Raw genomic sequence first — 26,245 nt, 5'->3', positions numbered from 1 at the left:
CCAATACAAAAGGTTTGGCATGCACAGTTCTAGACAAAAAAAAAAAAAAAAAAGATTCAAACAAAACACGAGGAGAAACTATAGCACAAGATTTCAGATCCCTTTGATGAATACAAGTAGCTGTGTTATCTATAGATCTAATTTTGAAAAGAAATGGAAGTTTCTCTATCTCCTTTGGAAGTTGAGGAACTTGATGCCATAGGCAAATACAAAGAAGAAGAGGAGTACCCAACCAACATGAGCAAGGACTACTGGCACAAGAAAGTCATAGTCATAGCCTAAATACTCCTTAAGGAATGCATCAACTGCCTTTGGTGCTGCACCCGGAATTTCGAGTAAACTCTTATAATCACCAACTTGAGATGTGAAAATGCCATAGATTGTCCAAGCGACTGGGGAACACCAGTAGTACCACCTCCACCATATTGGGATTAGCTGCAATATTAGAGCATGAACTATTTGGTTAATACAGTAGTGCAGTGCTAGACGACTTTATTGATTGAATCATTACTGATAATCAGTGTCAGCTTTCTTTGAGAGTAGATCTAAATCCCACATCTGTTTTGTGAAATGTTTCACACTGAACAATTTCTAATTCATAACTAGAAGCTTTAGTCTCTTCATTTCGTTTTAGGACTGCATCCTTAGATCTTGCATATCTAATTCCAAACAAAAATTAGTAATTCTAATAACATACCGGTCTAGGGATGAGGAAACCAGAAAACAAGTTCCAAAAGCTCAGGAAGAAGGACATAACAATGGCAGCAATCTGGTGGCCAGGAGTTAGCGCAACCACCATCATACCGTACATTGAAAAGTACGTGAAGCACATGAATATGAAGTAATAGAAATACAGGAACTTGACCACCTTCCACTGGTATCCAATCATGGAATATAGCAGAAGAGTATAGATGAAGGTCTGTATTGCAACATAAATTGTTTCTATAGCCACCTGCAACTCCAAAAAAAATATAATGACTAACAATCACAGAGCAGAGGAAATGTGAGACACAGATATGCACCTATCTATTACCTGAGCAAAGGCATAAGGCAACTCGGAATACATTCCTGCTGCCCGTTCACGATAGAATACTGTTCTCTCAGTTGCCACTACAGATTGCACTGCAGAAGCATTGGAGGCTCCGAGGAAAAGAACAGCGGCATAAGTTGCTCCCAACAGGTTAATCAAGTCTTGTTGTTTGTGTCTGTAGAAAATATAATTGTCATATAGTTTCTTGTGAACGTCCATGTGTTACTTTAGTGCATCTATTTTCAGAAACATGACCATGGACATAAAGCTAGTAATGTATCTACTGTTAAAAAACATGAACATACATCTTGTCTCCTTTTCCCCAAAAGATTACACCAAATAAGATACCAATAACAATTGTCATGAAAAACCGGATTGCATTGTAGTGCGAATTCCTCCAGTAAGACCAGTGTTGTTTCCAGAAGCAAGCCTTGCACTGAATTAAGAAACTTTGTGAGTAGCGGGTTGGGAAGTAGAGATCCTTGGAACCTGGTTGTGGAGTGCTTAGCTGCCTGATGAGGTCCTGATTTCTCCTGAAAATTGGTAAAGTATGTAGAAAAATTTCACAACCCACACAATGTTGTTGCTGAAGAGTGTGATGTTGTATTTTCCTTACCTATAGAGGTCCGAATTGGCGTAAACTTCTGCAAAATCAATGTGGAGTTGAGTCTCAACTGCAGTGGAGCTGATTTCTAACATCCATGTGGCAGGATTGTACCCGTCTTTTATTTTTTGAACCCTTGGAATACTCTACAAGAGGTTCCAATCATCAGTCAAACTTGGATAAGTGTTCACCATCACCATGCTCCTTATTATTCATTGAACTAGGTCACAGGAATCCTCATCTTCCATTTCCTACTATTCCATGCAACTCACAAATTTCTTCTCAATCAAGTTGGTCTTGGAGACTCACTGTCTTTATGTTCTATACTTCTATATTAACTACTGTTCTTTGGTCATGAGTGTTAGTTACCAGTGAACTTAGGTTTTCATATCATATCACACATATATTGTGAATTTGGAATTCATTGTCTAATCAGTCGAGCATATTACAAAAATAAAACTCACCTCAAAATACTCAACAAGTTTGTGAGAATGAGAACCTAGGGGTCCAGCATAAATAACTTTTCCTCCTCTTTTCATCAAAAGTAGCTGTAAAAGAAACAGCATCATGTTGATATAATTAGAACAGCATAAAGTGTGCTAAGGATTGAATCAAGAGATAAACCATACTTCATCAAAAGCTTCAAAGATATCTATGCTTGGTTGGTGGATTGTGCACACAACAGTTCGGCCAGTATCTACTGTGTTCCTTACAGCACGCATAACAATTGCAGCAGCTCTAGCATCAAGGCCTGATGTAGGTTCATCCATACAGATTATGGAGGGATTGGCTACCAACTCTACAGCTATTGTGAGCCTCTTCCGCTGTTCAGTTGAAAGACCATCTACTCCTGGAAGTCCGACTAAAGCATTCCTCAGTGGGTTAAGCTCAACTAGTTCCATGACTTCTTCAACAAACATCTATATGATAAATGATAAGTTTTGTGAAGCTCAATGTTGTCTAAACATTACTAACACATCATGATGAATTTTATGTCAATAGTTAAATATTTTCTGAGCTGGAAAAGTTGCAATTTTGTTACAGTTAATAATATAAATTTGTCCACAAAACAATATCATCAAAGTAGTACCTTTCGTGTTTCCTTCTTTACATCTGAAGCAAGACGCAACCATGCAGAATACAAAAGGGATTCATAGACCGTCACATAAGGAGAATGGATGTCATTTTGTTCACAATAACCGCTAACTCGAGCAAATGTAGCTTGGTTTTTTGGGTAGCCAGAAATGCTTATACTACCCTCAATGTACCCACCAGTCTTCCTTCCTGATAAAACATCCATCAAGGTTGTCTTTCCAGCACCACTGACTCCTACTAAAGCTGTTAAGACACCTGGTCTGAAAGCACCACTGACATCTCGTAGCAGTTGTAATCTGCTCTCTTGAATCCCTTGACTCTTCATTTCCTGATGGTATGAGAAAGCACTAATTGGATCGATCTAGAGTCTACATCTGGAACTATAAGCCAGTAATTTCCTACTTTAAATTTGGAAAAAAATAAAAATAAATACAACTTGAACTATGCATCTGGTTGTTTACTCTCCTAAGAGTTTGTGATTTCTGACATGTCCAGTTGAAATTTCAGTTTTCAATCCAATTTATAACCAAGGTTTAATTACCTGTTTACATGTCTTTTAAAGTATGACTAGAAATTGGCAGAAAAAGATCTTGATACATATTGCATGGTGGATTGGACGAAGTGACTTACAGCAGGCATATCCACATAGTAGTTAACATGGTCAAAAGCAAGTGAAAGGGGCTGGAAGGGCAACACCATTCCTCTTCGAGATTCAGTATTTGAAGAACTCATGCTTGAGCTTGTAGTCTCTCTGGTATTCCTCACCGGAGTATCAGTGCCTACATATAGAGATAGCAAATGATAACAGTTAGAACACAGTTATCAATAAAATGTTATGCACTAGTTAAAATTTCCCTCATTGTCATCATCAAATAAAGTATCATGGACACCAAAATAGGAGAACAAGTAGCATAAACCACACCAACCTTCTGAATTGGATGTCAACTGCTTTTTAGTATTGAGATCAGAGTGGTCGTCTGAAATTACCGCTTTAGAATCACCAAGTGCTGAAATTGAGTTCGGGAAAAGAACAATTAGTAGAGGTTCCTAATTAAAAAGCACAGAATTACTAGGTGAAATAGTGAGAAACTTACGCTTCAAAAATGTTAGTGCTGCAATGAAAAGAACGTTAAAGAGAAGAGAATATCCAAGGAGTGCTCCAATGCAAATCCAATACCAATATTCGTCTACAAACAGTCCTCTTTCCTTAAGGAGGGTCTTTCCAACTGTAGGTTGGCTAGAACCAGTTATGGGCTGTGCACAAGAAAATGATACTTATGCAATAGCCAAAAAAAAGGAGGCTACTAAATTTCAATAGAAATATGAAGGAGTTTCTTCCTCTAGGCCTTAATAGATCTGATAACTTACGCTGCTCCATCTTTTGTCGAGAAACTCATTAATGGCAATGGCATTTTGTCCATACATCATAGGAGAAATATAGTAGCCCCAGATCATCCATGGTTTAATGTCATCTGCACAAGTAAAAGTAGTATCTGTTTCTGATATTTGCTAAAAAAATCATGAAAAGATTACCATTGTTTTTTTTTTTTTTTTTTTTTGAGTTGTGAAGTCGAGAAAACTCCAAACCCCAAAGAAGGAAACCTTGCCTTTGGCAACTATAAAACCTCCAAGCACAAAGACCAGTAGCAAGGTAAAGGTTCCAATTGTTTGTGCAACAACTTCTGTTCTTCCAACAGCTGCAATGAAACGGAAGAGGGAGAGAGCCATCTGATGCACTCCAAAGAAAGCCAAGAATTGTTTGAAAAACCTGCAAATAATATAAGTTATCAACAGGAGCAGATAAGTAAATGCGCCAAGACTAGATAAATCAGCACCTACCTACTTGCAGCAGGTGCAAAACCAATGGAGTAATAAGTAAGAATGATCCAAATGCCTGACTCCATTACTGAAATGGGAATTCTGAGGATCCAAAGGGGCAACCCGAAAGCCCACCCGGGATAGAACAAGGCATCTCTCTGTTTATAGAACACAGGAAGCCTGAAAACTGTCATGGCAAGCTCTGCCATTCCATTAAACATGACATTGATGAGACTGAAAAACAATGCACCCCAAAATTTTGCTGCATCTTGTATTTGACCAGCTTTCATTTCCGTTCTTAAGAACACAGTCAATGCGATTACAGCCATGATTGTTATCTGGGTGGTCTTGAATATGTATACAAATGAATTGCGCTTCATCAGTAGCCATTCCCTTGAGAAGCATGCCTTGAAGAGTTCCCAATTAGAGATTCCATACTTTTCTTTCACCAAAGCACCTGGATGGGTACTAGACTTATCATAAGGGACTCTTAGCTCTTCTGAAAGCCTTTGACTAATATAAAAGGAGTTGAAGGTTTGAGCAAACTCGGGTACAGAGATATACTTGTAAGGTTGATTCCTTTTAAACCAGTATTGTTCTTGATCCTTCTTGGAAGTTACTTCTTGCAAAAAGTCTGCAACACCTTTCCTTTTCGGGCATTTGAAGCCCATATGTTCAAAAAAATCAAGAACATTGTCACGGGAACCTTGATAGACAATTTGACCCTCTGAGAGTAGGATAATGTCATCAAAGAGGTCAAATGTCTCTGGTGCAGGCTGCAGGAGAGAAATGATCATTGTCATGTCCATTATATGAGCCATCTGCCTCATGTACTTGACAATTTGAAATGTGGTGGAACTATCCAATCCTGTTGATATTTCATCCATGAAAAGGGCTCTTGCTGGCCCAACTAACATTTCCCCTACATCCAATGAAAATGATGATTGAGTCAATCCTCTCTGAAAGCTAAAACATATATTCCTTATAAAAATGAATCTATTTACTTGATATTAGGCGAATGATAGTGCAGCCTAAGTAGCATAACCACTAACCTAAAAGAAAGAGATATCTATAGGCTGCACCTAAATTGTCATGGACAAAAGGATGCTGTTTCGATTTTTGTTCCATATACATGTTTGTAAGTGAGAGTGTAAATATGTGTGTGTGTAAGGAGACATAGAGAGGAAGAGATACTAGAAACATTGCACATTACGAAATTTGCAGCATTTATGATTCAGTAACCACGTCCAAGGAATTGGTGAATAAAGCTTTGCTTTCTTTAGTGCCTCAGTTATAGATGACGGTGTAGAAATTCCTTTTACATTAATTCATACATACCAGTAGTTACACGCTTCTTCTGCCCTCCAGAGATGCCCCGCCTCATGTCATCACCCACCATAGTATCAGCGCAAATATCCAATCCAAGTATCTGTTAGAGAATCAATAGATGTTATGCTTGTCAAGCAAGATGAAAGAATTGATGGATTTCTTGTCTGGCAAGCAAACCTTAAGAACATAATCTGTCATCAAACTACTTTTCTGGCCAGCCACTGCTGTGGCTTTCATGAATGCATCAATCTCAGGATCCGGTTGTATGCCTTCTTGTTTCTCACGCCTTGATGCTTCTGCCAGCATTTCATACCTGCTTCCGACTCCCAGGCACCGTCCAGAGAAATCAAGAGTCTCGCGTACTGTCATCTCACCATAGTGAAGATCATGCTGGCTAATATATGCACTAGTTCTCTGAGGAACAAATTCGGAGAACTCGTGACCACAATAGGTAACTTTTCCTGTTACCTGTTCACCCAAAGTACCAGCAAGGGAACATGAAGTTGTAGACCCAAGAACATACTTATAGACGTAATAAGAGTAAGGGAGAGGGAAGGAAAGTAATATAATTAAAGTAAAGATATATAATCAGAGTAAGACAGACCCTTAAATCATCATCAAGTTTTCCAGAAAGTGCCTTTAGAAATGTTGTTTTTCCTGAGGCAGGAGGTCCAAGAAGTAGAGTCATTCTGGAAAACAAATAACAATAAATCAAAAGGGAAACCATACTTCAGAAACCATACATAACAATAGGTTTTACTTTGCAGATACTATATGTGAAATTCCATCGTGAAAGCTGGTATGCTGCCTATAGTGAAAACACTACTATATGAAGATTTCAGATATGTACCTTGCTGGTCTCACTATTCCACTCACATCTTGAAGTATCTTCACTACCCTTTTCTTCGATGGAGAGAGCCCACAACGTCCAAGAACTCCCTATAGAATTTGAAAAACAATAATGCAAAAACAAAGAACCCCCTTTAGCAAGTAGAAACATATGCATAAGGAAGAACCTGCAGCTACAAATCTGAAATTTCAAGTTCATATTATGCAATTTAAAATTTTCTAGAAGATAATTCTTTTTCCCAAGTCCAATTTCATTTAAATTGACCACTAATCATTCCATTCTTAGTGATTCAAGAATTTTTGAAGTTAGAAATTGTACCTCTATTGCATTTAAGGTGGAATTGTACAGAGTTGGAAGTGCTCTGGTCCCAACATATGCATCTCCCTCGACTGATAAATCCTGGAATCTCACTTCAATCTTTGGAACCTCGATTCCAACCCTATTTTTGAAAACAAAAACTAGTTAATAAATGTATCAAGTCACTCAATTAAACCCCAAATACATTTTAACTCTCTTCACTGGAAGATGGTTGCCTACTGCTCGAACTCAAGATTTAAGGGTGAAATGAGAAGCTTTGGGAAAAATTCTACTGGCGAGCCTAGTGAACAACTGGGAAGTCCATACAGAATCACTCCTACATTGAGCAGCTCTATATTTATAAGGAACCAAGAACCTAACAATATAATCTCCTAGTATAGCTAACCAATAGAAAACCCTCCTAAATTTGGGAGACCAGCTAGATTAAAAAGAAGCACATTAGACATGAACACACTAACCTGTCAGTCCTGTCCCTGAGCTTCCTGAGAAATTTCTCATTATCATCGTCAACAACCTTTAGTATGCTATCCATCAACTTCTTCTTATCATCTGCCCCAAGCTTTGTAACATCAACCTCATCATGCATTATCCTTCCATCGCTCATGACCTGCCTCAACATCCCCTTCTTCAACCTGTCATAAGTGGGCAGCCGCTCTATTGCAGCCCACCTCAGCTCCTCCTCCTCCTCCCGCTTCCTCTCACTCCTCTGGAATGCATCTGGCTGATCATTCCACATGTCTTTCATGCTTGTTGCCCGCCAATTCATGCTACTTCCAGACCGCACCAAGCCTTCTCCGGCCAATGCTGCAGCCGCCATTGTTCAACTTTCCTCACCCGAAAATTCAAGTTTCTTACTACTAAGTTAAGGGAATATCAAATGAGATCATGTTTTGTGGTACAGAGTGTTTGAGAATACATATTGGCAATGAATGAGTGAAGAATAAAGAAAAAACAGAGGAAGCATTCGGATACTGTTTCTTCAGAAGAGGGAAGGTACTTAAACTTATGTTTATATAACAGTAGGATTCCCCTACCAGTCTTTCTTAGTCCAAAGAGATTCTACGCCCCGCATGATTCATGTTGACATTGCTGACAAAGAGAAAGAGAGACAGAAGGCGTTCGGATGTGGATGAAGTATCTGGTTTTCACATGGGAAATATATGGTTATCATGGTCCCCAGGAATATGGTGCTTCTTCTTTTGAAAAAAAAGCTTGTATTGTATGTGTGTGCAATTCATAGTTACATGCGTGAAGTTGCAGCAAAGCAATCAATTCTATTCCCCTTTTTCTTTTTCTTTTGGCATTCTAATTAGTACATTCATGATCACACCAAATAGGTACGGGAAAAATATGACATGTACATTCTGCAGTCGCTCAAAGCTAAGTTTCCTAACAAGAGTAAACAGTAAACTGTTGATCTGTCTATGACTTCATATTGTTCAACTCCAACAGAATCAAATTTGATAGCTTTAATCTTGGGTACCCAAAATGGCCGCAGTCATCAAAGAGTACCTATGAGTTGAACAAGTTGGCAGGGTGAAATAACCGAAATAACCCATCATCCTATGTGTTCTTGCTCTACAGACTACCACTAAAACACTAGGAAATCGAAAGGCAAAGAGAGACTTCAAGGTACATTATTAAAGCAAATTAAAGAGGTAACAAACACCAGCAATAGCAACTATAGCTCCGATAATACAGCACGAGTAATTAGAGCAAGAAACTCACAATCACAAGTGAGTTCTGGAAGTGAAGACCATGGAGCTGACAGTACAGTACATTCAATTTCTATAGGCAACAAGGATCCATTGACAAAACCTCACCATGCTTCAGCTATAGCTAGGATCCATTCCTGTTGTTTACTTGTTGGTCGTCCCCAGTATCCATTCAATGTGACAAGTCTTTGAACCTCTCAGGAAATTTGAAAATTCAAGGAAGAACTCTGCCACAAAATTCTTTAAGGAAACTACAAGTATAGACTGTCACCTTACTCAAAAGAACTCCGTGCTTCAATAAGTACCCTGCTACTTCCATCTTATCTGGCCGTCCTTCAAATCCCCGTATGCAAATTCTCTTGAGGCATGACAACAAACATATATGCACAGATTCCGGTGCACACCATTCATGGACCAAGTCACCTTTGTCATGAATAACACTTCTGCATTGAATGTTCTAAAGATCATTAAAACAAAGAAGTTAAATTGCAATCTTTGCAAATATAGCCATACCATTTAGCAATGGGTAAATCAACATGGACTTACATTTTCAAATATAGGAGATTCCAGATTGGACGATACATTGAGGAAATTTGTCAGTAACTGAAAATAGCAGCAACTTTGAAGATGTATCTCCAAGTGGTTCAAATTATGAGATGTAGGCAGATGATATAGGTATACAATGTCTGGATCCTTCAAAATGATAGGAGTATGAATCACATCAAGGACTCACCAACATTAAACATTTCCTCAGCACAAAATGGCATTGCACTGATACATTGGAGCATGTAACAAGCCTACCAACCTCTAAGGAAATAATAGCATGCATACTTACCCCAATATAGGGACCTGAAACTTTCAGATATTTGACAATGAATATTGCTGCAAAAAGCCTATGAATGCGATCAGCATAATCAAGGAGAGAGTGAAATTGCTCAGCTGCATGCATGACTTCATTTTAGTCCTGACTTTGCTTGGGGATTTGGCATTTTCAGAAGAAAGCTCGCCAAAACACCCTCCTTGAGATCAAGGTTTTCAAGATTTGGAATATCAGCATTAATAAAGATTTTGTATGCATGACCTTCTTCCTCCTCTTGGGCAAACAAATTCATTCGTAGTTTTTTCAGTCTGGGTGCTGAGACAGTCATACTCAAAAGTCAAAACTGAACCATTTTCAAGTCTTCCAAGATGTCCATCTATAGTCAAGTCGCAGGGCAACAAGAAAACAACTCCTCCATTGATTTAACAATTATAGGATAACAGACTCTAACATGTAGGTACTTGAGACTTGGAAAACAGTTTGAGTTGGGAACAATGGCAATAGCATTGTAATCTAAGTTCAGCTTCAAAACCACCAATGTTTTGCACAAAAATAGGCTTTTAAGTAACACAAGAATGTTCTTTGAAGACCCATGCTGACATTGGCCCAAGAAAGAGGAAGTTAGATCCTGAAAAAAGATCAAGATCAAGTTCGAGTTCGACAACATTATGCCTAATGGCACTGCAAATCCAACGAGAAAAATAAGTCTTGATTCCATTACATTGAAGACGGAATCTGGTAATATCTGAGCAGCCACGGAAGAGATGTACTCGATCCACAAACCCTGCAGACCTATCCAAGTCCTAGTTAGGTAAAATTGCAAACAGGTCTAAATTCGGAACATAAGCCCATGTATTCTCCCATCTGTGCGTTAAAATGCAGGTCTGTCCAGCATTTCTTCTTGGAAGAAAGGAAAGAGTGTGGTGCAATTCACTGATTCTATCTTCAATGCATGCTTTTGGACGCTTCGAGTTTGACCCCATTTTTATGTAATACCTTCCTGAAAAGCATAATGTGGTACTCCTCGATCAGAACTGAAACAACTAAGTCAATTCGGTGGCTTCAGAATCAATGTATCGCCTAAGTTTGTGTATATCCGTCGAAATTAGACACTATTCCATTATATCCTCTTTGCAACAATTGGTTTCTAGATTAGTTACAATGGAGAAAAAATTGCTTCATATATGAATGTGGCAAAGAAAAAGAGGATCACATACAACCTACGCTCGAGTTCAGGGAAAATGTACCCAAAAACAATGACCTAAAGGAAGTTGTTAGGGAAACTTTTCAATGGAAACCCAAAATTCTTGTTGTTCTGTCAGTTCTGAATTGAAACGAAAAAAGGTTGAGCTCTTTGGGTTTCCATTGAAAAGCAAATATTATGAGATTTGGCACTTTGGCAGTAATCTTTCTCGTTAGTTTCAGGGTTTCCTGTGTATCCAAACAGAGAAAAGATAAAGAATAAACATTGAACAATTTCAGAATGGGATAATTACCTGATATGATAAGGATTCAGTTTGGTGGGAGCAGATGCCAGTGTTTGTGTGTTTGGTTTGGTAATAGGAGAAGAAGAGAAGCCGGGGGTCACTGTTAACATTTTCCCCCTCCATGCCTAGTGTTTGAAAAGTGAGGCACAGACGCTGTGAGAGGCTCAATGCCAAAGATGGAAAGGCCATAACGTTTCGTCAATTCGCCGTTGTATTTAATACGATCAACACGATCACATTCACGATTCTTCCATTTTTCTTTCAATTAATTACTAGTTCATATGACCAAATTGGAAAATATGATTACTATATACATCTTGTTGTGTCCCAAACATTAATGGTCTAAGTTGATGATGGACTAGAGTCAGGCGTGCGGAGCTACCCTCACTTTTTTGTAGGGCTGTCATTTGATTTGGTAATTATGAAACTGACTGAATACCAATTGATGTTTTAGATTTGGTAAACCGCCCGATCTTTTGGTAATCGAGACCAATAAAATCGAAATCGATCGAAATGGGCCTTTAAAATTTCAAATCTGGCCTTATTATCTCACCCTGGCCCCGATTAAAAAAATAAAATAAAAAATAAAAAAATTAATAAATAAAACTCTAGGGTTTTGGAATCCTCTCCAGCATACATATAGCATACATATAGTGGTAGCCATGCCCATCTACAAATCACACAATGCTTAAGAAACCAATCCTAGTACTCGATCAAATCCTTGGTCCATAAATTTGATTGGTCAACTGGTCAAGTTGACAACTATCTATTGTTGTCAAACTACTCTATTGGTCCGACAAGATGGATGAGGGACTAGAAATTTGGGAAAATTGATGCAAACTCTAACTCTGTCAAGTAACTAGCAACAAACATATGAAGATGTGAACCTTCTTAATTTGAAATAAAGGCTTTGACATTATTATTTACTTGGGAATTAATTTCTCAAACTTCCAGCTTTTGGATCAGAATATAGACTTCATCAGCATATATGGACTTTTAATTTGATATTGCTTAGATCATCTGACAGTTCTAGTTCATACACACACACACAGATCTTATCCAGAGCGAGACCTCACTCTGAAATTAACTTGTGAAGTTAGAGTTTAAGGTCACTTTTTGGTCTCATATCCACATCTCGACCATTCAATTTTTAAGTACTAATGTATAGATCATCTCTCCAAAATTTCAGTTAAATTGATGGTCGTTAAGGCATTGATAACTGCCTTAAAGCTAGTATGGTTCAAGGTAGACAGATTCAGTTCGTCTATTAGTTTAACTGAGTTAGATACCTTAAAGATCATCAATTTGGCTAAAACTTTGCAGAAATGATCTATACATTCGTACTTGAAAACTGAACGGTCGAGATCTGAATATGCGACTGAAAAGTGACCATAAACTCAAACCTCACAAGTTAATTTCAGAGTGAGGCCTCGCTCTGGATAAGATATGTGTGTGTGTGTGTGTGTGTGTGTGTGTGTATATATATACAGGGCCCTTCTTGTGAGGGATCCTTTTTTTTTGTCTTTTCTAGGGATAGGGCATTAGACCAACTTTTTGATCATATTTTCACATCTCAACCGTTCAGTTTTTAGGTCCTAATGTATAGATCATTTCTACAAATTTTCAGCAAATTTGATGATAGTTAAGGCATCCAAAACTGCAATTTACACGAACGGACCGAATCTGTCGAACCGGAACCGTTCGTATTTATAATGGCAAATTGCAATTTTGGATGCCTTAACGATCACCGATTTGGCAGCAAATTTGCAGAAGTGATCTACACATTAGGACCTAAAAAATGAACGGTTGAGATGCCGAAAAATAATCAGAAAGTTTGTCTAATGCCTATCCCTATAAAAGACCAAAAAAAGGGATCCCTTATTGGAAGGGCTATATATATCCTATCCAGAGCGGAGCTCCGCTTTGAAAATTAACGTGTGAAGTTCGAGTTTTGGGTCACTTTTCAGTCGCATATCCACATCTCGACCGTTCAGTTTTTAGGTACCAGTGTATAGATCGTCTCTGCAAATTTTCAGCCAAAATGATGATCGTTAAGGAATTGATAACTGCCTTAAAGCTAGTATGGTTCAGGTTGACAGATTCAGTCCATCCATTAGTTTAAACGAGTTAGATACCTTAACGATCATTAATTTGGCTGAAAATTTGCATAGATGATCTATACACTAGTACCTAAAAACTGAACGGTCGAGATGTGGATATGCGACCAAAAAGTGAACCAAAACTCGAACTTCACACGTTAATTTCAAAGCGGAGCTCCGCTCTAGATAGGATATATATATATATATATATATATATATATATATATATATATATATATATATTTCAGAGCGAGGCCACTAATGTGTGAGGTTGGAGTTTATGGTCACTTTTCGGTCGCATATTCAGATCTCGACCGTTCAGTTTATATATATATCTATACTATTATTAAGAGAAGAAGTTTTGTTAGTCAAAATAGAAAAAATGTACCAAAATGACCCTGAAATATTAAAAAACTTTACAACTCATAAATTAGATGGGGGTAATATAGTCAAATTAAAAAATAAACAGAAAATAGGAAAAAGAAAAAAAATGGTGAAAGTGAAACAGATAAAAACTTGAAAAAAACTACCTATTTCTATGAAAAACTACCTACTCCTGTAACCAAAAAAAAAAATCCCGATTCCTATTAAAAAAAAATCAATATTCACACACATAGTGTGTGAGGCTCATCTAGTATATATTTAACGAAAAACATCCTCCAATCTCTTATAACTACATTTGTTAATTAAAAGTATAATTGGGCTGCGCTGCAGCCCAGAAGTGAGGCCGCGTAGGGTTAAGTATAAAAGAGAAAGAGATCGAGATAGCAGAGGATCCGAGATAAGAGAAAGAGATCGAGATAGCGGCGAACCCTAAATCGAAGCTATTTTCTGCAGAGACGCAAAGATGAATTTTGTCGAGAAGATGATGGCAATAGGCCTTTCTACTGGCTTTGCTGGATTCATCGGATTGTCGATTTATTTCTCGGTCGAGAACTGGAATAATTACAACTATTATATAAAGCTCAAGTTGAGAAACTGAGAGCGAAGAATGAAAGGGATTCCCGTGTAAGAATTTTTCTCTTTTTTTTGTTTTTTGTTTTTTTTGTTTCCTTGTTAAGATTTGCAGATGTTTAGATACATACATGTTAATTTTAGATCTACAAATACAATTTTGTTTGGTCCATCTTTTAGTTTCGTGTTGTAATGGTTCAGTATTCATATATTTGCAAGATTCTTTGATGCTGACTTGATATGATTTTTATTAATTCCAGAAAACAAAACAAAAAATAAAAAAATCCCTCCTAATTGACCTGTTGTATAATGGAATGGATAGCTATTGATTGAATTAATGCTTTTTAATTTTCTGTTTTGTTCTTGGTCATTTTTGAACTCTGATACGAATTCATAAGAATCTAGTGAATTAGCTGTGGTTTATGCTTTTCATCTTCTTCTTCCTCCTTGTTGTTATCAAATGATATATAGCATTAACACTTCTTGCCTTTCATTCTGACAGGAATGATCCCCCATAACAAGGAAGGAATCCAGAAGTCTCCTCTGCAGAGATGATTAGTTATATATGTGGTGCCTCTCTCCCACAACCCCTATAACTGGATTTGGGAGCCTCGATGCTAAGACTATTCTTTGGTCCGTTCTTTTTGTCTTCCCCAATTTCTATCACTTTTTCTCTTCCCCAATTTTTATCATGAAAAAATTTCAGATTTGAATTTCAAGATGATCTTGTTCTTATCCGAAAAACAAGATCTTGAAATAGGTTGAATGATGACTGCAACGGTGGAGGTTGATTGATTTGATGACTGGTTTGTAAAATTGTGTGATTGTTGCAAGATCTTGTTCAATCATGTATTCTTGAAGATGAGATGGAGGTAGGATAATCAATGGAAGGAATATATAATCTGTGGGCTACCTTGGAACCATATCTGAAAACAGAGGAAGGTGCAGAGAGAGAGAGAGAGAGAGAGAGAGAGAGAGAGTTGAAACAGGAGAATACGGACAAAAAGAAGGGTTATTTTGTAAAATCAGTAACTTTTTATGTTGAGGAGATATGTAGACCATTGGATATGAGACTTAACAGATGTCTTAATCTCTATAAAAGCTTAGGTAGGTTTAGGAGGGGAATGAGATTAGGAGAGGATCCGGATCCCAAATAAGAGGCTTGATTCTCTATTCTGACTTCGTTGTATTTATGACAAGTTATTAATTAGTAACCATCTGTCTTTAACCAAAGACACTATGGATATGATCCAAGCATCAGCATCTTTTGTTTGCAACAAGTCGTGCCGAATGTAGTGGCAGATTTTGAGGTTGTAAGAATCAGCATACCAAAGCAAATTGCAGTCCTGCTTTCAGGGCAGCATGTTCAGTAGTTGCCCCAGACTTGGGACTGTACAGGACCCCGATTTGCTTCTGATAAGTGATAACAGCTTCACATATACAGCACCGTCTGTGTTTTATTTGTGAAATCCTTTTTGTCATGCCTTTTACTGTTGTTTAACCTCTCGAATTCTTTGAAGAGGAGAAACAGAATGGAACTAGCACTAGTGCCCGCACTTTGCTGCGGGTTTTGTAGTGGATTAATTTAGCTGTAGTAGTATACAGCAGTTGGATTTTTCTTAATATAAGAAATAGGAGACATTGCTCATAAAGACTAAATGCAGAAGGAAAGAGTGGTAAATGCAGAAGGAAAGAGTGGTATTGAGGCCGTTAAACAAAATGCTCAATCTTAATTCCCAATATATACTCTCGGATATTGTAAAGCTACTTCACTAAACATAAATGCTCACCGGGCACTTTTCTAGATGCTGCTACAAAAGCAAAACACAGAAGGAAAAGAATGGTATTGAGGTTGTTGGGAAGTAATTACAACCTCTTAGATGAGTTTATAATTTTGTTCTTTTTGTTAGTATCCACCTGTGCTGCTGCTACGGCTTCTCTCTTTATTTTCATGGACTCTGCTCCACGGCTTTCATCAATGCATCAACTTTTTTCATCAGCATCTAGAGAAGTCATAATACGCATTAGAAAAGAAAAGACATAAAAATTTGAACCAACTCCACCTCAAAAGTATACCTATCAGATGCAGTAACAATTAGATAAAAATTTACAGCTTGAATCTCCGATGATCATTATCAAGTAAAGAGAAGAACTTAAGAAGAATAGATTAGCAGTTATTTGTGAATTTGTATGAGGAAGTGAGAAGGACTTACACGACATAACTTCCCTTTATCGAGAGCAATTTTAAATGACTCCAACAAACTTTGTCCATCACTTGAACTTTTGCATAATTCGAGCTGAACTGCTGCCTTAGAGTTCCCTAAGAACTTATGTCAGCTTATTCAACTCAGATGCTGCCAATGTGAAGAGTCCATTTTTATGTAACCACGGCGACATAATCAAGCTACTCATGTTGTCATGTAGTGCAAGCAACATATCTAAGATGACTGTTCATGACTGTCCAGGTAAGTCAGGATTTGGTTAAGTTTTTACTTTGTAATACCTGGAACCCGAAATAAACAAATTTACTTACCACTACGTTGCTTTGCAAATCTATCTACTCGACAATATTGCTTTATGTCATTTGCAGGTGTGTCCAGAACCAAGTACAACTGCATTGAAGTTCCCGGCTCGTCCTTCTTTACAATCCTGATCTTTGTGTCAGCTCATTCAACTAATAACAATAACAATAACAAAGAGAAATGATCACACTTTGAAAACTTACAAAAGAAAGCAAAAGGCATTACAACAAAACTTGAAGAGCAACATATTTCAAAGCTAGTTGTAGACATGTGATCAAGTATCTAATTTAACCCTCTAGAGAAAATCCCCTAAACGATATTTAAATATAAAGATTTAGGGTGATAGGTTTTGCTTAAACCAAAAAAAAAAAAAAAAAGGCATGTTGGAATATTACCTGAGTGTTGTTTTATAGTCTGTGAGATGGAAAGAGTGAGCTTTGAGGTTACATCACTATGAATAAGTGCGTAAGTCCTTGGAAGATTCCTGGGGTGCTTCTTTTCATTCACTCCTAAAAACAGAAAGGCGGTCATTGATGAATACATAACGAACTCGAGTACACTACAAGGTAATTTGTAAAGTGTCGCCGCATGGAAATCCGTAAAATAACTTTTAGAAATCGATTGTAATTAAGGTTCCGTGGTGCATTCCTTGTAAAGCGTGATTAAGGAAGACAGATGCTCAACTAGTTATGCATGTGTATGTCCTTCTGAGGACAGTGGCTTCTTCCACGGTGAACTGCGGGTTATATGTTAGTGCATGACCGATGAACTCCTAACAGAGAGTGTATTCCATTAGACGATAATGGTTGTCAAAGCTACGGATCGCAGCGACAACGTCGACTTGTTCTTCATAGTTGAAGTGGGTCCCGCGTGAGGAACATAACTACGGGTAGTTGTATTCGACTACGAGTAGTTAAGTATGTCTTTTGACAAAACTGCAATTCCCGGAACGTTGTACTTGTAATAAGCGGGAATTGGATGAAGACGTGAGTCGGCTATGAGTTGCCAGCTATGGCAGTATTGTGTTGGGGTAACAAGGTTGGTAGTTGCCCAGTCTTATTGTATAGACACGAACTGTCTGTGGAAATGACGAGTATGATAGTGTTATGAGGAGAGTAATGAAATTGTTAATTACTCGGTCTGGTTGCTATAAGAAAAGTCTTGTGGGTACAGAAGAATAAAATTAAACGGAGCGAAGTGTATCATGTGGGTGATAAATAAGGAACACTTGGTAAAGAGAAATGTTAGCTCCGGTGTTGATATGTATGACTAAAAATAGTCGGGTTGTACCACAAGAAATCAAAAATTGGAAAGGTTATGGGTACTAGAGTCTGACATGAAAGGTAAAGTATTATTGACTGTTTGACCAATCATGAAATTTCGAGGACGAAATTTATTTAAGGGGGGTGGAATTGTGAGCCCCGGAAAAGTTTAACAAGCTAAATGAGATCGTTCGATAAACTACTTAACGATCTCGGTAATCATCAAAGTGCTCGAGAATATTTTCAGAAATTTTCACAAAATGAAACCCTCGATTTAAGGATTGAGTAATAAAGTACACGACACAACGAGTTAGTGGGACTTTTCAGGGAATTTTTCGGATATCTGAACTAATTTTTACGAATTTCGGAAGTTGGGAAACATTGAAATAATTATGGAAAAAGAAAAGAAATTCTATGGTGCGATCTGGACCGTTGATCAAGCACCACTTCATCCTAGCCCTTGAAATAGAATGGAGTTTAGGGTATTTTATACCCCTTGATCAGATGAAGGCTCTAGATTGCTTTAGAGCAACCAGCAAGCTCGAGCTCTCTCAGCCCGAGAGAGAGAAACCCGACGACCCGCAAGGCAATCCGGCCACCGATCGACGACGCAAGACCACCGATCTCTTCCTCCCGTCGTCGCCGTCACGCCTGTGGCCTCAGATCGTCCATGCACCCGACGAGAAAGAAGAATCAACTGTGAGAATGTCCGACTGCTCCGGCGAGTTTCTGCACATTCCGGCGACCGATTGGGCTGTATGTGGTATGAAATCTCACCTCCTCATCATGATCTACAGCCCAGTATGATTAGTTTTTCAATTCGATCGAGTTTTGACATTTTGGTTTCTGGGTTGCTTCTGCCTCCGTCGCGGTTCCTCGCTGCCGGCGACTTCTCCGGCCTATCTGGGCTTCGTTTCTTACTCGATTGCAGGTCTAGGCGAGATATTGTGAAGTTTGTTGGGTTATTGACAACAAGGTCACCAGTTCATCATCAGTCCAGTTTCAGTAAAGGATTCCGGGAAGACCGAGTTGGTTTTTGAAGGTATATACAGCCCTTAGAATCACATTTTCCCTTCTGGTGATAATTGGAAGTTAAGCAACTATGATAGTTGCAGGGACGGAGCCACTCACAGCGGAAAATTTGGCCCAAAATGTGCCAAGTAGGGGTATAGCCCAAATAAAGCATTTTCGAAGGGTTGCTGGGTTGCTGCTGTCGGTCCCGACTCTCAAACACCAAACCCGTCGGCCATCTCCCCCGTTCAGAACTTCAGATCGGTTCCGCCTTCCAGAGTTCCAGGCTCCAGCCACCGAGCCACCTCCCCTTTTAGGGTTTCAGTCGACAGTGCATCTCAGATTCTCAGGTACCTCCACTACCATGCTGATGATGTTTGAAAGTTGAAACTTTGAATCGTGAATTCGTGATGTTTGGTGTTTAATGTGACTGGGTGAGGTCGTAATTTACTGAATTGCTGATGAAGTGATGATGTTTGTTTGATAATTGGGAATGGTCCTGGTTTGGTCACTTTGGTGTTTGCCCATGAGGTCGAAACTCGAAACCTCATGATGGTTTGTTTTTTTTTTTTTTTGGCAAGGGTTGTTGATGATGTTCATCATGTTTGATAAATGATAATTGATTGTTTGATAAATGGTAATTGTTTGTCCGTGATAATTGATGACCTTTATGCAATTGTAATTGGCTTCCCTTGGTCTGATTTGAGATGAAAGTTCTCTTTATTTTGATGGGTTTTGTTCATTATGTCCATTTTGGAGAAACATTGTGTTTGATGAGTTTCAAGAAATAGTTTTTAAGTTTAGAACTAGAAATGGTATATAAAGATTAGGTCTTTCAGTTTATGTGTTGTTAATTCTAGTCATACTGGTCATATTTTAGGCACTGGGGCTTGCTGCCAAGGAAAGCCAGAGGCCGGCGTATCCATTTGCTGCTATTGTAGGACATGATGAGATGAAACTATGTCGTCTGCTGAATATGATTGATCCCAAGATTGGTGGTGTCATGAGGATTGTGAAGGTTCAAGGAGGCCATGTTATTAGATCAATTGCGGGAAAAGACAGGCACAGCAAGATCTACACGTCCAAGGGCCCAAGAGACAGGAGGTCTGGCTTTCAGCTCAATCTTCAAAAGGTATTACGATATTACATACTCCAACATCAACTAGATAAAACATAGATTAAGTCAACTTAATTCTAAATTCAAATTCTTCTCGGTCTATTCACCTCCATTATCCGACCTCAACATTTAACCTTCAAACCTTTTTCTGTCTGCACTAAGGCTTTCCACTTCTTGAAAGTCTCATTACATACATCATCAATGATTTTTTAGCAAGCTCCTGGACAATTCCAGAACTCAATGGCTTAAAGACAATCTCATGAGCCCTCGCCTCCTCAAGAAACGCAGAGTTGTTATCTTCTTTCGCCTCTTTTTTGCTTTGGTTTTTTTCCTTCTTTGAACTTGAGAGCCCAGCCTTGTAACAGGGATAACCAGCAATTTAGGCAAAGAAAACAAGGAGGTCTGGCCGTCAGAAGGTATGTTTGGGTTTGCTAGTTCTTTGCCCAAATTGCTGGTTATCCTGTTACAAGGCTGGGCTCTCAACCTCAAAGAAGGAAAAAAACCAAAGCAAAAAAGAGGCGAAAGAAGATAACAACTCTGCGTTTCTTGAGGAGGCGAGGGCTCATGAGATTGTCTTTAAGCCATTGAGTTCTGGAATTGTCTAGGAGCTTACTAAAAAATCATTGATGATGTAATGAGACTTTCAAAAAGTGGAAAGCCTTGTGCAGACAGAAAAATGTTTGAAGGTTAAATGTTGAGGTCGGATAATGGAGGTGAATAGACCGATAAGAATTTAAATTTAGAATTAAGTTGACTTGATCTATGTTTTATTTAGTTGATGTTGGATTATGTAATATTGTAATACATTTTGAAGAACTTCAGTATCTTTTGAACTCTATGCTTATATTTGTGTACTGGGGTTCTTCTTTGGGGCCTTTCTCTTCTACCTGTTATTTTGGGCCTTAATCTTATGGATTGGTAGCTTCGGGCAAGGGCTCTCCTTGGGTACTTTTGTGCCTTCGAGTCACGACTTCCACTCTTGAGTTTTGAATTTAGGCCTCTAGGGTATTTTCAAACCTAAACACAATAATGGAAAATGCTTTTCTTCCTCAAAAAAGGGAAAGAAAAAAAAAATTTGGAGTCCAATGCATATAGGGGAAGTTTGTAAATATATGTTTGGGTCTGATTGTAGGTGTAAACATTTTTCTTAACAAAGAATCATGTCAAATTCTAACAATTATATCAAGAAAACATGTGATAGGTAAGGTTTTTGGATCTGAAAAGACTTTATTCCAAACTTTTGCTGGAACATATTTTTTATGGCAGAATGAGATTTCCTTGAACCCAACCATCGAATAGTGTTTTCGGACCACTACTTATTTGTGTATTCTCTGATGAAATGTGTATTTTATGCCATTGTTTCTTTATCACCACTCTCATGTCCAAACCAATCCCCAATTTCACGCAAAAACTATTCCATTTTTGGGATAGATCGCTGGGTCTTTGCTCGTTGCATTACCAACAGTAATGAAATGAAGCATACAGATAGATCTCCAATACAATTGTGCATCTACATTAAGCAAGTTAAACAAAACCACCATTCCATCTCAGAATTTGTTCATTCATAAGCAAAGATACAATCCTAACTAAGAAATTAGCCAGAAACTGAAACCAACTCGGAGAAGATTGAAGATGGAGCTAAAAGGATACAAAACCTTCCTTGGCAATCAAGCATTCAAGCCAAACATGAGAACGAGAAGGCCGACTGTGATGCACTGAGTTGAAGACACCAGAGTCTGAGAATAAGCAGACAAGGTGATCGTTGCACCCGCCAAACCGATCATAAGAGCACTCAGGTCCGATCATAAGAGCACTCAGGTTCTGATTCATTTTCGATCCGCCTACTATTCCTTTCAATCCCTTGCTTTAGAGACGACTGAGATTGAACTTGAAGCTTAATTACAGTTTAAGATCTTGATTGATAGTGAAAAGAGAGAGCTTGAGATTCTTATATGCGTTTGGAGAGCTTAAGCTAAACAAAGGTCAACTCTTTACTAGGCCTTACATCACATGAGAATGCGTTTATAAAGTTCGTAAAGAACAGGGCCAGAATTAGTCCCAACCTTAGGTGGATGTCCTCATTTTTAAATCCTTCTTTACATGCAATGCTCACAATATTAGCCCGTAGACATTTAATGCTTATTTAAATTCAAGATTTTTAACCCAAACTTAATGCAATGAGATGTGATATTTTATTGTGGACATTGCAAGTTGTAAAACATCTTATTTCGGCATAATTAATTTAATCTAATATTAAATAAAAGATTAAGATATTTTGTAGAAACACTAATTAATGGTCTCAAATATACTTTTTTTTTTTTGTGAGAATAGTTTTGAATTAGTTTCTACAAGATTGAGAAAACATATAACATTTTTCGGTACACTTAATCTCGTTTGGATATACACTGTAGCGTTTACTGCATAGGTATTCAAGGGCACAGTCCATTTTGTTACTCTTACAAAACAAGGTTATTGAGCGTCAATTTAGGTATATACCGCTAATTACTTGCGTGAAAAAATATATATATTATGTTGTTGAACTTTTAATTTTAACATCTCCATCAATTTTTTTTTCTTTGTTTAATTTTGTGCGATTTGCTACTCCATTGTGGATGAGAAACCCTACTAACTCAAAGTAAAGGGATGTGCTTAGCAAGTGAGCATCGACTTTACCGGATTGGTGAACAATACAAGACTACTTCACTTGGTTTTATTTAGTTAATCGTTCTATTGTATGTCTTGTTTAGTTACAAGCCTGTGTTATTAATTGTTATGCAAAACTTAAAAAGAAAAGGGTGTTTCTATTTGAACACAGCAAACTTTTTAGTAGACCCAGCAGTTAAAAAATATTTTTTATTTTCCAATTTTGCCCTCGATATAATAAACCCAGCAGCATACACAAATCCTTATTTTGGAGTCGGATCAGAGGCATGCTATGGAGAGGAGGAAGAAGAAGAAGAAGAAGAAGAGAAATGACAACGACAGCATAAACGACATCCCCATTTAGGACGCTAAAGTGGGATATGGAGCCGATACCTTCTTATTGTTGCTTTGAGCCTTTGGTTTTTAAATTGAATTTTGTGATTGATTGCATAGCCATCTACAATGTCAATTCTTTGATTGGGAGACTTCAGTCAATTTTGTTCTTCTTTTCCATTACCTGAAATGAGTTTCTTCATTTCTTCAATTACCTTAAATGGGTTTCTTCATTTCTTCTACAATAGTCTGTTTTAAGATAATCATGTTGGGTAAAACGAAGTGCAGTAGGCTAGAGACTAGTTCCATACTTGTATTGATATGGGTGAGATGTAATCAAATCATTGATTGATTGGAATTTCTACAATTTTGAATGTAATCGAATCCAATAGCTAGCCCACATCAAATCTTCTCGAGCTTTTCTGCTTTGATCACGAGAATGCTCCTCGCAATCTCCTCCTTCCAGATCAGTACTCTTTCTAACTGGTCTCAACCTTGAAGATGGTGATGGAGATAATGTTTGCTGGGTTTATTTAAACAGGGGTAAAGCAGGAAATATAAGATAATATTTAAAATGCCGGGTACACTTAGAAATTTGTTGGGTTTAAATAGCAACACCCAAAAGAAAATTGGTTGAAACTGACGACCAAGGGTAAGGGTTTGACCGTAACATCAGAACAATGTTACTTGACAATTTATTAAAAGAAAGCAGAGGCGCATCGACAGGAACCTCAAACTCTGCCCAAAACGACCAAAGCCACTAGTACATATACATGTAAAGCCTTACATAGATAAGACGAAACACCACTACCATAGCTCTATGCAATGAAATGCTTCAAGTTTTGTGTACCTGCTCACCCCACAAGCCTCACATCAAACAGGTTGGTTCTCTTTACTCTATTCTCACTCTTCACCACTAAGTACCACATCTCAACTACCACTTCATCCCCATCATCTTCAACGTCACAGGGGCGGACAAACATGGAAGGCTATGTGGGCTCAAGCCTAGACAAGATTTTGGGCTAAAAACCCTTAGGTATATATATATATATCTCTACCTTTCAGCCCAAAGAAAAAAAAAATTATCCATCAAAGTTGCGTGTATTCCCACTTCCCAGTCTCCCACAGCACTGATAGCAGCTCACAGGCTCACACAGTCACACTACCTTTCGCCTTCTCGTAAACGAGGTATGAAGCTCTATCGATCTCCCCTGTTTTGAATTTTTGATACATCTCTGTTCTTCACTTCTTCTTCCTGCTCTGTTTTTCCCAATGGGGTTTTCTCAAAGAAATCCCAGATCTCCTCTCGCCGATTCTGTTTGCTCCCAGTGGCGGATGTAATTGACTAATTGTGAGTTAGGCTTTTCTGTATAAGTTGAGGATTGGGGGAGAGAGAGAGAGAGAGAGAGAGAGAGAGAGAGAGAGAGAGAGAGAGAGAGAGAGAGAGAGAGAGAGAGAGAGATTCCATGTTAGCTGAGGATCTTGAATTCTTGATCATGGTCTGTCAGTCGGTGGATAGCCTATGAGGCTATGATGATTGTATATTTAGTTAGAATTACCAACTGATGTCCAAAATAAAGTAACAATAAGTGAATTCTAACTAAATATACAATCATCATAAAGTAACAATAAGTGAATGAGCTTTTGTTGGGCTTTGGGATTTCTTGATGCTTTCTTTGGCTTCTGATTATGTTGTGATTATTTTTTTATTTAAAGATGTGCATTTTGTGTTGCAGAATGGAGAATTTTTATTTGAGAGTTTTGGTGATAGTGTATGGGTTTATGCATAATATCGAGATTGCTATTGATGCCCTTTCCATCTGGTTAGTGTTACTAACTTTATATTCTTTAGCCTGTCTTATTTAAACAATGAGTGTTCCTTTCACAAACCCATTAGAATTATATATATGTTAAGGAGGCACATATTAAATCCATTAGACATTAAAGTCTGATTTGTGTCGGCGGTTAGTTGAATCAAGAAAGTCAGCATTCTTATAGATTGATTTGTCTTGTGCTGACTCTGCCAGTTTCTATAGCAACAACAGAGAGAGCATTTTCATATATGACCATCATAAAAAACAAACTTCGAAATAAGATGGAAGATGAGTTTTTTGATGATTTGATGGTTCTCTACATCGAAAAAGAACTTGCCGATAGCATTGATAATGATTCTGTGATTGTTGAGTTTGAAGTGAGTGGGCCTCGGATGGTACGATTTAGTTAATTTATTGTTGTTTTACAACAAATGTATGCTTGTAGTTTTTAATCTACGGGGTTTGGTTTTATGTCCCCTCCGTTGTATGTTTTGATTGAAAATAATAAAGGCGTGAGGATGAGCCTCCCATTGGGTTCCAAACCTCAAAAAAAAAAAAAAAAATTGTACACTTCTAATTAGCCTAGACAACAATTAGATCCTGGATCCGCCACTAGATAGTTGGTTGAGATTATAATCTGATATTGTGATCTTGAATCGGAAATTTGGTCGAATTGTGTAGTTTTGGTGGTTTGAAGATATGTTTAAACTAGGAGGACAGATTGGATGAGTTGTGGTGTTTTGATTTGAATGGAGTGTGATTATCGTGTTTGATGCCTTGTTAGTGTTGCTAGGGCAGGTTATTCGAAATGTTTGTGGAATAATTGAAAATGGTCAAGCTTGGGTGTCCATAGTAGTTTTGGGTACACCTTGTATGGAAATTGGAAAGTATTGGGTGTCAAAACGGTTAAGTAATTTGAGATCTTTCGTTAGTGAAATCGTTATTGGTTTGCTTGCGTATTTTGCAGTTTGATAATAAGTAAAGGAAAGAAATTAAATATAGGGATATCGAGTGGCCTTAGTAAATTGGGTGCACTTAATATATATTTGGTCGATACTGTAAACTTCAAGTGAATGTTCGGTAATTTGGGTTAATTATCGAACCAGTATCGAATGGTCAAACAATGGTCAAAGTTGGTCAATCCTGGTCAAACCATGAAAGGTCGGTCAAACCTTGGTCAACTCCTGGTCAAATCAGGAAAAGTTGGTTTGGACGATTTATTAATCGTCGAAATTTCATATAATTACTCAATGAGATATTAACTGTCAAAATGTCGGAATCTAGGACTCCAGTTACCTGAGGAACGGAAGGTTCGCAACTCTCGGAGTACGTGAGAGGAAGCATCAGAATCCAGGTAAGGATTTAGGACTCTCCTCGGTTAGTGGTTTTCTTATATATATTGTTATTAAAATGATGCATGTTAA

General features: G+C 37.9%; 1 protein-coding gene and 3 long non-coding RNA genes across 4 annotated transcripts; 3 read left to right on the top strand and 1 right to left on the bottom strand.

The window, feature by feature from the left end:
• Positions 1-104: 104 nt before the first annotated feature.
• Positions 105-8,180, bottom strand: LOC133734858 (pleiotropic drug resistance protein 2-like). The gene is made up of 20 exons (XM_062162461.1): positions 7,503-8,180; positions 7,045-7,165; positions 6,727-6,815; positions 6,481-6,565; positions 6,054-6,344; positions 5,886-5,976; positions 4,569-5,469; positions 4,337-4,497; positions 4,098-4,201; positions 3,824-3,983; positions 3,656-3,736; positions 3,360-3,508; positions 2,725-3,057; positions 2,264-2,554; positions 2,099-2,182; positions 1,647-1,780; positions 1,336-1,563; positions 1,034-1,205; positions 698-952; positions 105-435 (listed from the first exon to the last, which is right to left on the bottom strand). Exons 1-20 carry the CDS (start codon positions 7,859-7,861, stop codon positions 166-168), a joined length of 4,359 nt encoding a protein of 1,452 aa, XP_062018445.1. The 5' UTR covers positions 7,862-8,180; the 3' UTR covers positions 105-165.
• A 5,671-nt stretch (positions 8,181-13,851) lies between these two features.
• Positions 13,852-15,382, top strand: LOC133733516 (uncharacterized). Its single transcript, XR_009857749.1, has 2 exons — positions 13,852-14,173; positions 14,622-15,382. It is a non-coding gene; the product is annotated as an uncharacterized LOC133733516 (long non-coding RNA).
• Positions 15,383-18,420: 3,038 nt separating this feature from the next.
• LOC133734094 (uncharacterized) lies at positions 18,421-19,036 on the top strand. Its single transcript, XR_009858058.1, has 3 exons — positions 18,421-18,666; positions 18,835-18,945; positions 19,019-19,036. It is a non-coding gene; the product is annotated as an uncharacterized LOC133734094 (long non-coding RNA).
• A 5,033-nt stretch (positions 19,037-24,069) lies between these two features.
• Positions 24,070-25,735, top strand: LOC133734779 (uncharacterized). Its single transcript, XR_009858567.1, has 3 exons — positions 24,070-24,195; positions 24,744-24,830; positions 25,035-25,735. It is a non-coding gene; the product is annotated as an uncharacterized LOC133734779 (long non-coding RNA).
• Positions 25,736-26,245: the final 510 nt, after the last annotated feature.

Source organism: Rosa rugosa, chromosome 2 (genome assembly GCF_958449725.1).
Source record: "Rosa rugosa chromosome 2, drRosRugo1.1, whole genome shotgun sequence".
Taxonomy (NCBI): Eukaryota; Viridiplantae; Streptophyta; class Magnoliopsida; order Rosales; family Rosaceae; genus Rosa; species Rosa rugosa.
The sequence above is the reverse complement of the archived record's forward strand: the minus strand, read 5'-3'. Positions and strand labels throughout refer to the sequence as shown.

Excerpts from the sequence above, each read along its gene's own strand:
- LOC133734858 (XM_062162461.1), bottom strand. The coding sequence starts at position 7,861 with ATGGCGGCTGCAGCATTGGCCGGAGAAGGCTTGGTGCGGTCTGGAAGT. Across the intron at positions 7,166-7,502 it reads CTCAGGGACAGGACTGACAG|GGTTGGAATCGAGGTTCCAA; the intron begins GTTAGTGTGTTC and ends TTTCAAAAATAG. Across the intron at positions 6,816-7,044 it reads CCACCTTAAATGCAATAGAG|GGAGTTCTTGGACGTTGTGG; the intron begins GTACAATTTCTA and ends CAAATTCTATAG.